The sequence below is a fragment of the Rhodnius prolixus genome, unplaced genomic scaffold (genome assembly GCF_049639745.1).
Source record: "Rhodnius prolixus isolate KJV_2025 unplaced genomic scaffold, Rpr scaffold_5, whole genome shotgun sequence".
In the NCBI taxonomy this organism is placed as follows: Eukaryota; Metazoa; Arthropoda; class Insecta; order Hemiptera; family Reduviidae; genus Rhodnius; species Rhodnius prolixus.
This window is the reverse complement of record NW_027411624.1, coordinates 11,991,467-12,005,394: the sequence shown is the minus strand read 5'-3', so window position 1 is coordinate 12,005,394 and position 13,928 is coordinate 11,991,467. Positions and strand designations below refer to the sequence as shown.

At 32.5% G+C, this 13,928-nt stretch overlaps 1 protein-coding gene across 7 annotated transcripts in view; it reads left to right on the top strand.

Moving 5' to 3' along the window:
* The window catches only part of Oatp30B (Organic anion transporting polypeptide 30B), a 235,110-nt gene that overhangs the window by 208,306 nt on the left and 12,876 nt on the right, over positions 1-13,928 (top strand). For 6 of the 7 annotated variants that reach the window (XM_074135386.1, XM_074135385.1, XM_074135387.1 and 3 more), the window contains 2 exons: positions 12,384-12,659; positions 13,770-13,908. In XM_074135386.1, coding sequence (XP_073991487.1) covers positions 12,451-12,659; positions 13,770-13,908 — 348 coding nt within the window. In that variant the 5' untranslated portion in view covers positions 12,384-12,450. Of the gene's footprint in view, positions 1-9,127; positions 9,264-12,383; positions 12,660-13,769; positions 13,909-13,928 lie in introns of those variants that run through there. The other variant, XM_074135388.1, reaches the window with a different exon arrangement.

Genomic DNA, 13,928 nt, shown 5'->3' with positions numbered 1-13,928 from the left:
ATTTCATATCAATATGTGGTTCACAGTGGGAGATATAGAACGGCCATAATTTTACAGACTTTCATGACCCAAAAAATTTTCGACCCTTTATATCTTCTACATTTATAGATCTGTGCACAAAATAACTATAGTTTATAATTGAGAAAAACAAAGTGTATAAGAGAACAAAATTACATACGAATACGTGGTTTACAGTGGGAGATATAGAACGGCCATAATTTTACAGAATTTCATGACCCAAAAAATTTTCAACTCTTTATATCTTCTACATTTATAGATCTGTGCACAAAATAACTATAGTTTATAATTGAGAAAAACAAAGTGTATAAGAGAAAAAAATTTCATACGAATACGTGGTTCACAGCGGGAAATATAGAACGGCCATAATTTTACAGAATTTCATGACCCAAAAATTTTTCAACCCTTTATATCTTCTACATTTATAGATCTGTGCACAAAATACCTATAGTTTACAATTGAGAAAAACAAAGTGTATAAGAGAAAAAAATTTCATATCAATATGTGGTTTACAGTGGGAGATATAGAACGGCCACAATTTTACAGAATTTCATGACCCAAAAAATTTTCAACCCTTTATATCTTCTACCTTTTTAGATCAGTGCACAAAATAACTATAGTTTATAATTGAGAAAAACAAAGTGTATAAGAGAACAAAATTCCATACTAATACGTGGTTCACAGTAGGAGATATAGAACGGCCGCAATTTTACAGAATTTCATGACCCAAAAAATTTTCAACCCTTTATATCTTCTACATTTATAGATCTGTGCACAAAATAACTATAGTTTATAATTGAGAAAAACAAAGTGTATAAGAGAAAAAAATTCCAAACCAATACGTGGTTCACAGTGGGAGATATAGAACGGCCATAATTTTACAGAATTTCATGACCCAAAAAATTTTCAACCCTTTATATCTTCTACATTTATAGATCTGTGCACAAAATAACTATAGTTTATAATTGAGAAAAACAAAGTGTATAAGAGAAAAAAATTTCATACGAATACGTGGTTCACAGCGGGAAATATAGAACGGCCATAATTTTACAGAATTTCATGACCCAAAAAATTTTCAACCCTTTATATCTTCTACATTTATAGATCTGTGCACAAAATAACTATAGTTTACAATTGAGAAAAACAAAGTGTATAAGAGAAAAAAATTTCATACGAATACGTGGTTCACAGCGGGAAATATAGAACGGCCATAATTTTACAGAATTTCATGACCCAAAAAATTTTCAACCCTTTATATCTTCTACATTTATAGATCTGTGCACAAAATAACTATAGTTTACAATTGAGAAAAACAAAGTGTATAAGAGAAAAAAATTTCATATCAATATGTGGTTCACAGTGGGAGATATAGAACGGCCACAATTTTACAGAATTTCATGACCCAAAAAATTTTCAACCCTTTATATCTTCTACCTTTTTAGATCTGTGCACAAAATAACTATAGTTTATAATTGAGAAAAACAAAGTGTATAAGAGAACAAAATTCCATACCAATACGTGGTTCACAGTGGGAGATATAGAACGGCCATAATTTTACAGAATTTCATGACCCAAAAAATTTTCAACCCTTTATATCTTCTACCTTTTTAGATCTGTGCACAAAATAACTATAGTTTATAATTGAGAAAAACAAAGTGTATAAGAGAACAAAATTCCATACCAATACGTGGTTCACAGTAGGAGATATAGAACGGCCACAATTTTACAGAATTTCATGACCCAAAAAATTTTCAACCCTTTATATCTTCTACATTTATAGAACTGTGCACAAAATAACTATAGTTTATAATTGAGAAAAACAAAGTGTATAAGAGAAAAAAATTCCAAACCAATACGTGGTTCACAGTGGGAGATATAGAACGGCCATTTTACAGAATTTCATGACCCAAAACATTTTCAACCCTTTATATCAGTGGTTCTTAACCTTTTCATAGACGCGGAACACAATTATATGTATATATTTTTCTCGCGGAACACTAACATTAAATAATTTGAAATTCGGTATTTAGCAAGAACTTAAAATTAAATTCAAATTAAAAAAAATTGAACAATTTTTTATTTTCATATTTTTCCTAAGTTTCTAAATTTCAATACATTTAAAATTGAAAATTCGCGGAACAGTTGGACCATATTCGCGGAACACTGGTGTTCCGCGGAACAGTGGTTATGAACCACTGCTCTACTGTTAGATCTCTTTTCAAGAACTCCGATATCAAATGCAGAAATCTGTGACCTAAATTAACCTTACGGTTTCTTTCTTAACGCATTTTTTATGGCAGGGGAGCCTAGCATTAACCTAACACAGAATAGTATTTACTGTGGATAAATTCAGTAACGTAGAGTTCCGTTTTGTCACCTGGTATGAGCAACTCCCTTTTTTTTTTGAGGTTCAGGATGTATGCCAATAGCGCTAATGGTCTTAGCCAAACAAACAGGATATAAGGGGTCGTTTACACCAATTATTGCCATAATATGCAACATGGGTTATAAATGAGCCAGTCCCATTTGCAAAGATGTTATCTAAGCCTACCCAGTCTTGTGAAAAAAAAGGCCTAAGGCAAGATTAAGCCCACAATGTTGTATAATTCCAAATTAGAATAAATATTAAACCTTAACGATTCTGTCTGTACGACAATAAATTTAAAAACGATCGAAACTTCTTAAACCGAATTAATACGAATCTAGCCGAAGTTAAAAGTAATATATCTCCTTCAGGACAAACAATGTCTGACCTAAATACAAAATTTTCAAGATGTTCCATTCCGTACGAAAATAATATAAAATAAAATATGATCTTATTTTGAACTTTCAAAACGTATCACCCCAAGTGTTCTTTGTATTATCTTCATTTTAATCTTGAATGAACACAGTATATGAACTTATCTTTGATTTTAAATTTATATAGAAAATTTATAAATATATTTTATATAAATACTGGAGGAAATAAAGTTTTTATATTGATAATTCAAATGATAATTTTTTCAAATATGTATGAAAAAATGTGTTTGATGCCTCAAAAAGAAAAAGAAATAACAATCACTAACTTCAGTACCTCAATTTAGCGCTTTCGATTATCGATTCTATTGCTAAATTAAATTCGCACCCCCAAGGGAATAACCCAAACGAAATCTAAAGTTCGAACTTACTGCGGTATTTTGTTTTTAAATTGGTGTTCTTATACCCTAAACACTCAGATATCTGCATAGTGGAGTAGCCATTTCTTTAGGTATCTTGGATCTTCCAATCGAACAACATGAACCACTGATACGAACAGCTTTCCAAAATTCCTTTGTTAAAAAAAACATTGTTTAAACTCTGGGAAGCTCAAAAACACGTGAATCTCAATGGGAAAGTTTTGGATGTATTCATCGTTTAACTTCATTGGATAATTCCTCATACTCGAAATATATAATATATATTTATAAAAGACCGAATCCCGGATATCCGTATGAAAAGCGATGTAGTTATTTCTTTTAAAAAATGTCATTTTTAAGTACTCTTTGGATTTTCTTCTACAATGAATATAAAGGCGAACGCCGCAAAGGGTAATGGTAATGGGTTCGATTCCCGGTCTCTAGACGTTAGATTTAATTTAATTTATTTATTTAATTTCTACTTTCACTATTGCCGTAAAAATTGTCAAATAAGAAAAAAGAAGTATAAATAAACTGCAGATTCTGGGTTAATTTCCGGGTATAATCTTTGCAGACTCTTGGCCTTATTATAAGTCAAGATTCTCAGATTAATTATTGAAATCTGCCTCTAAATTCTGCAAAGTGTAAGTTTTATTAATTACATCTTAGTAGTAAGAGAGATAATATCAAAGGTTCAGATTAAATATCATCTAATATTCTCTTTTACTACAGTCTGAACTATAAATTGCGAAAAAGAGAAAATGAGAACGAATGAAATTCCTGTGATACGTCACAATGACGTCACAGAGATAAACATCTAAAAGAGGGTTTTTATCTCTTAATAATGGAAAAAGGACTAGAGGGACATTGCAGAAGACTGGGTAGGTTACATTAATGGAGCGCTAACCTTGAAGTGTGCCCAAGGTTACGATCGATGAAAGGGATGTAAAGTAAGTGAGATGGAAATATGGAAAAAAATTTACTGCTCACAATTATTCATTGTTTATGTAGACCTCAAATTATCATTTATCATTTTTCTATTTTCAAATCCTTTTAAATTAATCAAATTTCTTATTGATTTATTTTTGTCCCTATCATATTCTCGCCGGGAATTCGCCGCATTATCTATTAATAACTTTGCAACTAATACAATTGATGAAAAGGTTAAATAATTCTTAATTAAAATTGAAGACAAAATTGGATGCGTTATTGTCTGAGTATGTTAAATTATAATGGAATAAGATCTTCCCAGCAGCTTAAATAAAATCAGAGCAGTAGAAGTATCAAAGTGTAGTCTCTTAAATCGACACTAGTTCAAAATATTGAATTTTCCGTCGTTTAATCTGTGATTTGGAAGTGATGGAATTTAAAAGACAATAGAACTTTTCTTTTTGTTTTATAATTAGTTTATTTATTTTGCAACTGTATCCTGGTACAATAGGCAAAAGTGATGAGAGATAAGGGATGGCGCAAATACACATGCACGTGCGCCAAGAGGCGTGAGTGGAGTGAACGACGATCATCCAGTGATGGAAGCCGTTAGTTCGTCCAGGTTGGCAATCTTACACAGCAACCATCCTAGGAGGTCGGCGTTAAATGTTGAGATGGTCGCACAGGCCATCGCCGCTTTAGTCTGCGCTGTGGATTTGGAAGGAAGTGTTGTAGTAGACAGTGTTGTGGATAAGATGGTTGTAATGACTGTGTAGATCTGATTGAAGTTTTGTGTGTATCAAGATTGGGGCTATTTCAGAGACGAGAGGAATATTTAGATTGAGAGTGTATAGTATGATTGGAGACGTAGAAGGGAGCGTTAACTATTGTTCACAGGATTTTTGATTGTAAGGTCTGAAGTTGGTTGATGTTCGATTTTTTGGCGCTTCCCGTAGAGCTATATTCACGTCCACAGTGGAGCAAGTAGAGCGGTATATAGTGTTCGTTTGTTCGTCAGGAAACTTAATGAAACTTAAAATGACGAAACTAATTACTTCTCGTACTGGCTAAGAGTAGCAACACTGCAAAATTCTTTCAAGAGAAACAACTTTAAAGCTCCGCATTTGCAAAACATAGAAATGGAATAAAGAATGAGGTCGTCAAACGATAATAAAACCGAAATTATAATAAAACTTGATGAAAAATAAGTTAACTCCGTTTATAAGTTAATTTAAAATACATCAAATTACATTTTATTTAAAACTTTCATTAATTTTTTTAGAAAAAACATCATAATAAGAATAATTAGAATATATTTTTTTCAAAGTTACTCCAACTTATTTTTGAGGGCAAATTTTTCTTTATTAAATAATTTGCTAGTTGATTAATTTTACTGGGTTGACAGAATAATTAATAACAATCTGTCTGGAACAACGAAAGGCCACGGGACCCTTTTAATTAGTCTACTCTTAGACCAGGGTGTTTTCTCTGGTTAAAAGGAAATGCTTGTTTGTTATAATATTTCTGAGAGTGAATGAAAATAACTTCTTGGTAAAAGTTGTGAAACTTTACAGCCAAACTCGTCCATTTCGTTAGCAAAATTAATTAGTTATATTTTTAATAGAAGTTTTGTTCAATAAAAGAATATGAAAAACAGTGTTTTCGTCAACAACGCTGAGAATAATTATGAAAATAGATCAATCTGTCGCTAAGGAGGAGTGCTACTGTTTTCAGGAATCTTTGTGTCCCTACGAGTATCTTAGCCTAACAACAGGGCCCCCCTGAGGACATTTATCCGGCCCCCGCCGCACTTCCGGAAGGAGCATCTCTTTCATTGGTGATCAGTGAGAGGAGCACTTATATGTGGAGGTGCGCTGCGTCGCTCATGTACAGTACTACTTCCAATAACGCGGGATGCACGCGTCATGGCTCCGAAAGCAGTGTAAAATAACAGCAGAAGTAGGAAGAAAGGCAAAGCACTATAACTAAACCGGGCATTGACCATCTCATTAGCCAAAAGCAGGCCCATAATTCCCACAGAAATACTGAGCAGTTTGGTGATTTAAATTTACTTGTTCTTTATTTGAAATGTTCCATTTGTTCTCGTTTTTTACTTTAGAATAGTTTGTTTTATAGTCCGGCCCCCCAACGGTCTGAGGGACAGTGAACTGGCCCTCTTTGTAAAAAAATTTAGGGACCCCTGCCTAACAAGATGACACTAAACTTAATCTGTCACTCCTAACACTCATAGAAATCCACATAAGGCCCTGCTGGGTTGCAATATTTGGCTTAATAGATCTGTAGGTAACTGTAAATTGATTTATAGCCACACTCTGAGTAATAACCTTAAATAAGCATCGCTTAAGACTTAACTTAGTTTTAGAACTTAGCCATTTCTTCATAGATCTTTGGCTGTCATCCACAGTTAAGTCAGTGAAAATTAAATTACTAACCAGTAAAATAAAATATAATCTAAATTATGCCTAAAAGATAGATAGATAGTGTGAATTTTAATTGAATTGAGTAATAATTATGCGGAGACCATTTTTGAATTATGATATCCCGACCTTGACTTGCCAACACTGAGAAGAATCAATGTCCGCGCACCTGGCGTCACCCCGGTTCGCTCTACGACTCCTGCAGAACCACGCTGGCACAGATTGTAACTAAACGGAGAGACACTGTTCTACTCTGGGCTCTTTCTCTCTAAACATCAATCATTCTCTATTTTTAATTTTATTTCTTATTAAAGATTTTTTGTACTATTATTAGTTTTATTATAAAAAAATTCTAGCTTTCCATCATCTTATAAAAATAGCCCCATCTTTTAATGATGTTTAGAAAGAAAAGATCGCACTTTGATTTAAAAACAGAAGAAGGTAAACAATTTTTCAATAATGTTCAAAATATATCCAATATGATTGATGTGGCAAGGCACAATCTTCCACCATCTTGTCGCCTCCCTGATGCTATCCCTTGTATTTAAATTTTTTTAAAACAAAAAACTCATTTATTTCAGTTTCAAACTTTAAAGAAGTTATTGAATTTTCATGTGCAAATAAAGATTACCATGAGCCGGAAAACATGAGAAAAGGGATTCAGCAAAGATTAAATTGGAGTCTAGCGGTGGAAAAGTTCTAAAAATTTTCCTTTCTCCTACTGTTAGTAGGGAGAAGTATTGCTATCGAATCAAATTTTCTCTCTAAAGTATCCATTTTGAGATCTCTGAACCTCACATATACATGGTATTTAGAAAATTCTTCTGTGGGAAAAAAATATACATATATCTGAGAAACCTTTCATTTCGGTTAGGTCCCACCGGAAATACTGACAGTAACTTAGCAATCAAATACCTTCATCCGGAAGTACAATTATTCAATTTTGTTATTTAGATTTTCACGAATAAACACTTACAATTTTTCCAAGCTACATAATACCTACTATCTATAGCTTTTATTATAATCATTTTCCCAGGGAAATTGGTTTTATGACAATAACGATTGAAAGAAGATTTCCCTCTGATGGTCAAGTCTGGGTAATTAATTAACTCATAAAATACATCATACTCGTAAGATTTAAATAGTAGTTGGAGAATGAAAAGAAACACAGAGCTTAAGAAGTTAACTGGATTGCCGAATTTGTTCCCCCGAGGTTATAGCAAGTATTCTGGAATAGCTGGGACATATCAAGGGTGATCCATTTAAAACGCAGCAATCGCTAATTACTTTTTAGGAAAGCGGAAATCCGGAAAACCCCCATTAAATAAACTATATGTTTTTATTTTGGTCTAGTTTTCAAATTTCCCAACCCCGATGCTGTATCTTCATTTTTGGCGGAGTTAAGGCCAAAAAAACTGATCTGGGTTTCATAAGAACCACTGGTTTTGACAATGATTATGGAAACTACATAAAAAATTGTAAAAAAAAAACGATTTTGACCCCGTTTCAATATCCCTAATGTTTGCCGAGATATTCAAGATCAAATTAACAATTTTATCTATTCGTGATCGGTTTTCAATATTAATTATTTTTATTGAAAACCTATTTTTGTAACGATATTTCATAGGAGTTTTTAGGGGAAGATATATCTCTAGATCCTCTGTTGGCTCTTACACCTAAATCACGGTTAAAACATTGGTAAAATATTAAATATAGTTATTAAATATTTAATAAAAAAAAAATCTAAAATTAAATAAAATCTATCGGCAGATTTTAACAAAATATTAAAAGGAAGTCGTGATAATCAGCTGTTTAACTTGCGTCTTAAAAACTTGAATTACTTTATACTAATCTTTTAATTAAGGTAGAAAAAACTTTGTATTTACTTAATAATTACTTAATACTATTTTATTCTCAAAAAAACGGCATAGTCACCATCATAAACCTCATAAAGTATTCCCAAGTAGATTAATTATTAAAATTATTTAAAAAATACTTCAAGCGTAAAAAACTATTTTTTAAATTAAAAAAAATCGATCTATATTTATTCAGTGATTTTTAATAATAAAAAAAAGTAACCACATAGTAGGTAACGATCGTAACGGCCATTACTACCTTCACGCTGTTATCAGTTTAACACGTGTTCTCGTGCAGGTAACATCTCTGCTGCGTTTTTTTTTTTCTTTCTTTAATTTTTCTTTATTTAAATTGATAATATACCATCAAATTTTAAAAATTATTAATACAGTATTTGAAAGAAAAAAGTGTACATAAAAAAATATTATTTTACAAAATTTTATTATTAAAAAGAAATTAAGAAAGAAGTAGAATTGGCCCAGAACAGACATGTCTGAACAGGCATGAATTGTTACTTCAAGGAATTTATATGAATATATTTTTTTACTTTTCAATATTTTTAAACCTATTGTTGAATTTTTTAGAATAATTTAGTCTTTGTAATGTTTGATGGATTTTTTTGTTTATGTTTTTAGTAAGTAATAAAGACATTTTATTTAATTCAATTGAATGCATGGTCAAAGTGGATTTTGTTGAAGAACTTATTGCATCTTATGGATTTTCTTTTTAAAATTAGAAATAGTACAATATCCATAGAAACAAACTACTACACCAAATAAATATGTCTAGGAATAAGTACTGTAGTTGTAATGTATTAACTACTTGTGGCAATGGAAGCAAACTAGGAGAGACTGTACGAAGTTCTGTAAGTAAAAATGCAATAATTAGCTGCGTTAAGTATCTACGTATTTAACTTATGCATAACAGTTCTGTAATATTTTTAGTTTCACTATTTTTAAAATTTGCCACTGGGAAGGGTCTAAGCCTTACTCCATCTAGATCATAACCCTAAGCCATAACTTCTTTATACTTACTTTGCCACCATGCAAAAACAACGAAGCAATACAAGTCAAGTTTGGCACAGAAATCCAGTCCCGTTTAAGATTCACAACTGGCCGAACTGTTCACTTAAAAGGAAATAACCCTATACTCCTAGCCCTATCAACATTTTCCAGCCAACGTTTGGACAACCAGAACAGTAGTCTTAAGTTTAAATAATTGTTTCATTCTCTATAGGGGTCTTGGGTGAGCCCCGAATAGTAGAGCTTTAAACCTAAAAGTCCAGTAGGGAATCAAACCAGATTGTGAAAGGTAGCCCTAGTACTTTTTTGACGTTCTCTTGAGAGCAGATTTCAGATATCGATCGAGAATCGCAAATAAGAGGCTAAGAGAGCCACAGAAAGCCTTCAACCTTGATAAAGCGTTTTTTACATCTTTTTAAAAATGTTAAGTTATTACAATCAGAGAACTTAAAACGATTTCAAAGTTTATTTTTTAAATCGACAACATGTGTATGGCATCCCTGAAATCCTCCAAAATTTTATTTTTGAATGACTTTTCAACATTCAAAGTGGAACCTCTTGAGTCGCATCCACATTGTGGCTTATACTAACTGCTTTAAGAAATAAAAACATTAAATAGAAAACTACATTTAGCTGCGATCTAGCGGTGAATTGTGGAACTAAACATACAGAAACATCTAGTTCATTGATTTTTATTTTTAAAATTATTATTGTTAAAACTTTTAGGGAATTATCTGATTTATAAAATTATTTAGTAGTAAAATAAGCATGTTTACTTCCTTCAAAATTGATACAAAATATTCTAGATAATACTGTGGACTATTAATCACTAAAACAAGACAAAATATCAACTTTGTCTAACCTGCGAATTTACATTGTAATAATTACTCCATTTTCCTTGTTTTTTTCACCGAAACTCTTAAGTGGCTCCCTGAAAGAAAGGTAGGAATATGTCGAACGGTGCTGTAAAGATCCTTTTACCAACTGAGAGAAGGTTTTACCACTTGGGTAATGGGTCAATAATACTAAGGGATTTATAAAAAACTGCTACTTTAAATAGCTCACCTTCCAAAGTATTTCATTAATTTTTTTATATCCATTTCTGTAAAATTATACAAATGTTAGGATATTTTGTTGGGACCTAAATTTAAAGTATTGATAAATGTTCATTTTGTATTTATTTTTTTTTAATCAATCTCTGTTTTCCTTGTATTAAAATTAAGCCAGAATAATGGAATGTTTGTTAATGCAATTCTCTGAGCTAGATAATTATTTAGCTGTTAAATCAGTATAGAAATTTACTGATGCATATTTATTGAGAGTAATGGTGTAAATGCATTCATTAAACAGAGGTTTAATGCATTTGTTGTCCTATCTTGGCAGACTTAATCAATGATCGCCTGCATTTGACAGCTTTTTCCACTGCAATTAAATGGAATCAATTTAAGAGTAATTACTATAAATGGAGATATTTTCTTGATTAATTCTTGAATATAAAAGATGATCAAAGTGGACATAATTTTTTGATTTTTTTTTATAGTTTTATATTATTATGATCCAATCCGGGGATTATCTCAAATTTTATGCTTTTGCAGATTCTAGGTCTTATAATATTTGAATAAGTTTTCCATATTATGTTGATGGTTGTTTATTTTGTTTAGAATGGTAAGCAATTTTATTAAGCATCGATGCTTGTTAGTAAAATTTATTTTGGTAACTTCTTGCTAGTTGGAGAAGGAATGGCCTTTAAAAAAAATATAAGAGAGTGAAAATACAGCAAAAAATAGCAACCTTCACAAATTAACTGCATTAAAACTTATTTTTCTCTTTGTGGGTGAATCCCAAATACAATAATTAATTCTAACGATGTTTACGGCCTATAATTGAATAACTTTTTATCGGTTGTGGAAATAAAAAATTATTACAACGAAAGTATGATCGAATTGTTATTTGCAGTCAATGTTTAGAAGCTTCTATTTTTAGTCAATCTAAAGTGACATAAAATGTTATCACCCAGTTTTTGGTCATTAAAAACGTTTATTAATGGAATCAGTGAGTTTACAAAGTTCTAATGATATACTTGAACTGTAGTAAACATATCTTTACTGGGTACTTGTTCAGGATTTTGACCTATCTATCTATCATCAACACTTTTGACAGTACACGTTGAGTCTCAGAAGAATTTGATATGTACAGGACTATTTTTTTTAGGCTGTAGCTCGCTTCATATAACAGCCATTGTTAGTCACAAATAGTCATGACTAATTGTTAATTCTTGTGACTAAATTAGTTCCATGCCATACAATTGGTATGACTAAATGTAAACATGTCATACGTTTTTTTTTTTTTTAATATTTGATTATAAAACTATAAATCTAATAATCGTTTAATTAATAGTTATTGATTTTCACCATTTTATTCCTACTGGGACTTTAATTTTAAAGTTCCTACTAAATTATTTGTGGCAAACCTAATCAGCAGTTACTTTCCTATCTCGATACTCTTCTACAAGAATCAGTAAATTCCTCCAGAACAAACGGATTCTTTTAGAATGGCACGGAGTACTTTAAATTGGATTTCTTGCGACAGTCATTCCAATTGTTATCATTGAGGCTTTTTCTACTTGAAAGATTTTTAATTTTTCTTTATCTGACCCTAGACGTCATTACGGTTCTAGTGCAATTTTCGTTTTCCTTTTAAATTTTTGTACATAATTCCCTTAAGAAAACAATTCTTTAGGACATTTGTACAATCTCGAACTTTTGTTCTAGCTGAAATGAGTCACTTCCCTCGTAGTATCGTCTACATGTTTACCATTATTCCTTTCTTAGGCTGTCCAAAGAAATAGAATAGCTCCTCCGCTTTTATTTCTCAAGTATTAATTGTTAATCTGTATTTATGTTTAACCAAAGAACTGAAAATTCCTCTAATTTTTTTTTTTTTTGCTCTGTTGTTTTGTACAGGGGATGGCTAGAAGTGTGCGTGGCGGATGTTGTAGGCAGCAGAAATAATTGACTGTGGTTAGTGAAGATGTCGACTGGAGGCGGCAGTACAACAGCCGGGGGCGGTGGTGGCCAGCACGGCCATAGACGGCAGGAAAGTATGTACGCCATGACTGGCCTGTATTCCGAGCCAACCTCGGATGGAGAGCCTGCACAACCTGGGCCCAGCGTTCCTCCACCGCCTGACACACTTATCAAGTGTCATTCTAGAAATCCTTCGTCTGGCATTGTCGACAAGTAAGTGGACATCTCTTACATTCCATTTAACACTGCTTGAGTATTTTTGGTTTTTTTTTTTTTTTTGAACACCGGAATCCAACTTATTTGCTTCGGTGGTCGTTTCTCATCAAGGGCAAATTACTCAGTCGTAATTAAACTTCATCTCCGCCTCCCATATAGCTCAGAGCTAACATATCCTTTTTAATGTTGATATTCTGTGGAGGTTCCATTTGTTTTGAACCTTGATCCTAGACAGAATAGTGAGAAACATTCATGGCAAAACGAAACTCATATACGTGAAACCATTGTTACTAACGGCGTGAAACTCGATTCTGATCTTGGTAGAGGTGGAGCAACTACCTTAGCGTACAGAATGAACTAAACTGCCATTGTTAGTTTCTATAATGTTGGCATTTCTACAATGGACTAAGTTGTCTAAATATGAATGAGTGATTTGTTTGATAAGGTTTAGTTTCCTAAATCTAACTCGTTGTACACCATCTTTCGTTCTGACTATCAAGTTCTAGTACTAGGAGTTCATAGTATAGATGCTGTGTTGTCTGGATGGAATACCTACATTGTCTTCAAAATCCTGAAAAAGTACCTAGCCTATTTCCCTCTTCGGGGGGCTCCCAGGTAATTTTGAACGATAGATATTTTGGTCTCAAGAAAAATCTTTGGATTAATGAATGAAAAACTTGAACCCTAAATTAATTGCAAAATGCTTAAATTGAGTGACCTACCTTGCTAGAAGAAAGATTGATCAAGGAGCTGTTTACTGATAACCTTGACTGTTATTAGATGTGATAGCTGGAAAGGGGTAGGACTAGTGTAGAAGTACGGGGCGAACATTGTCACTGATAGAGCTCAGTTGACAATCCGGAGTAAGTAGGCAAGAACCACTCACTATAAACCGTAGTAGAAAAACATGTAGCAGATATGTTTCATATCCTGTAGGAATTTTTAACTGAGGCGAAGACGCTTTCTCCGCTGGTAAAGAAAAAAAAAGATATGCTAGGCTGAGTATAGCGGAGAATTGGAAAGTTTATTTGATATGAGGGCTTCCGTAGGCACTTTTTATTCTTAGTATTATTTATTGATTGATATCCATTTCTTCCCTCCTAACAGTGAACGGGCCAAAACGGAAGCGAAAGAACGGGCCCACGCTACTTTTGCCGAAGTTGCAGCAATCCTTCCTCAGGATATTCGCGACTGTGGTATATTGGCATGCCGACCATTCCTAATTCAAGGCTGTGCCAATATTAAAGTAAGTACCATTACCAACAA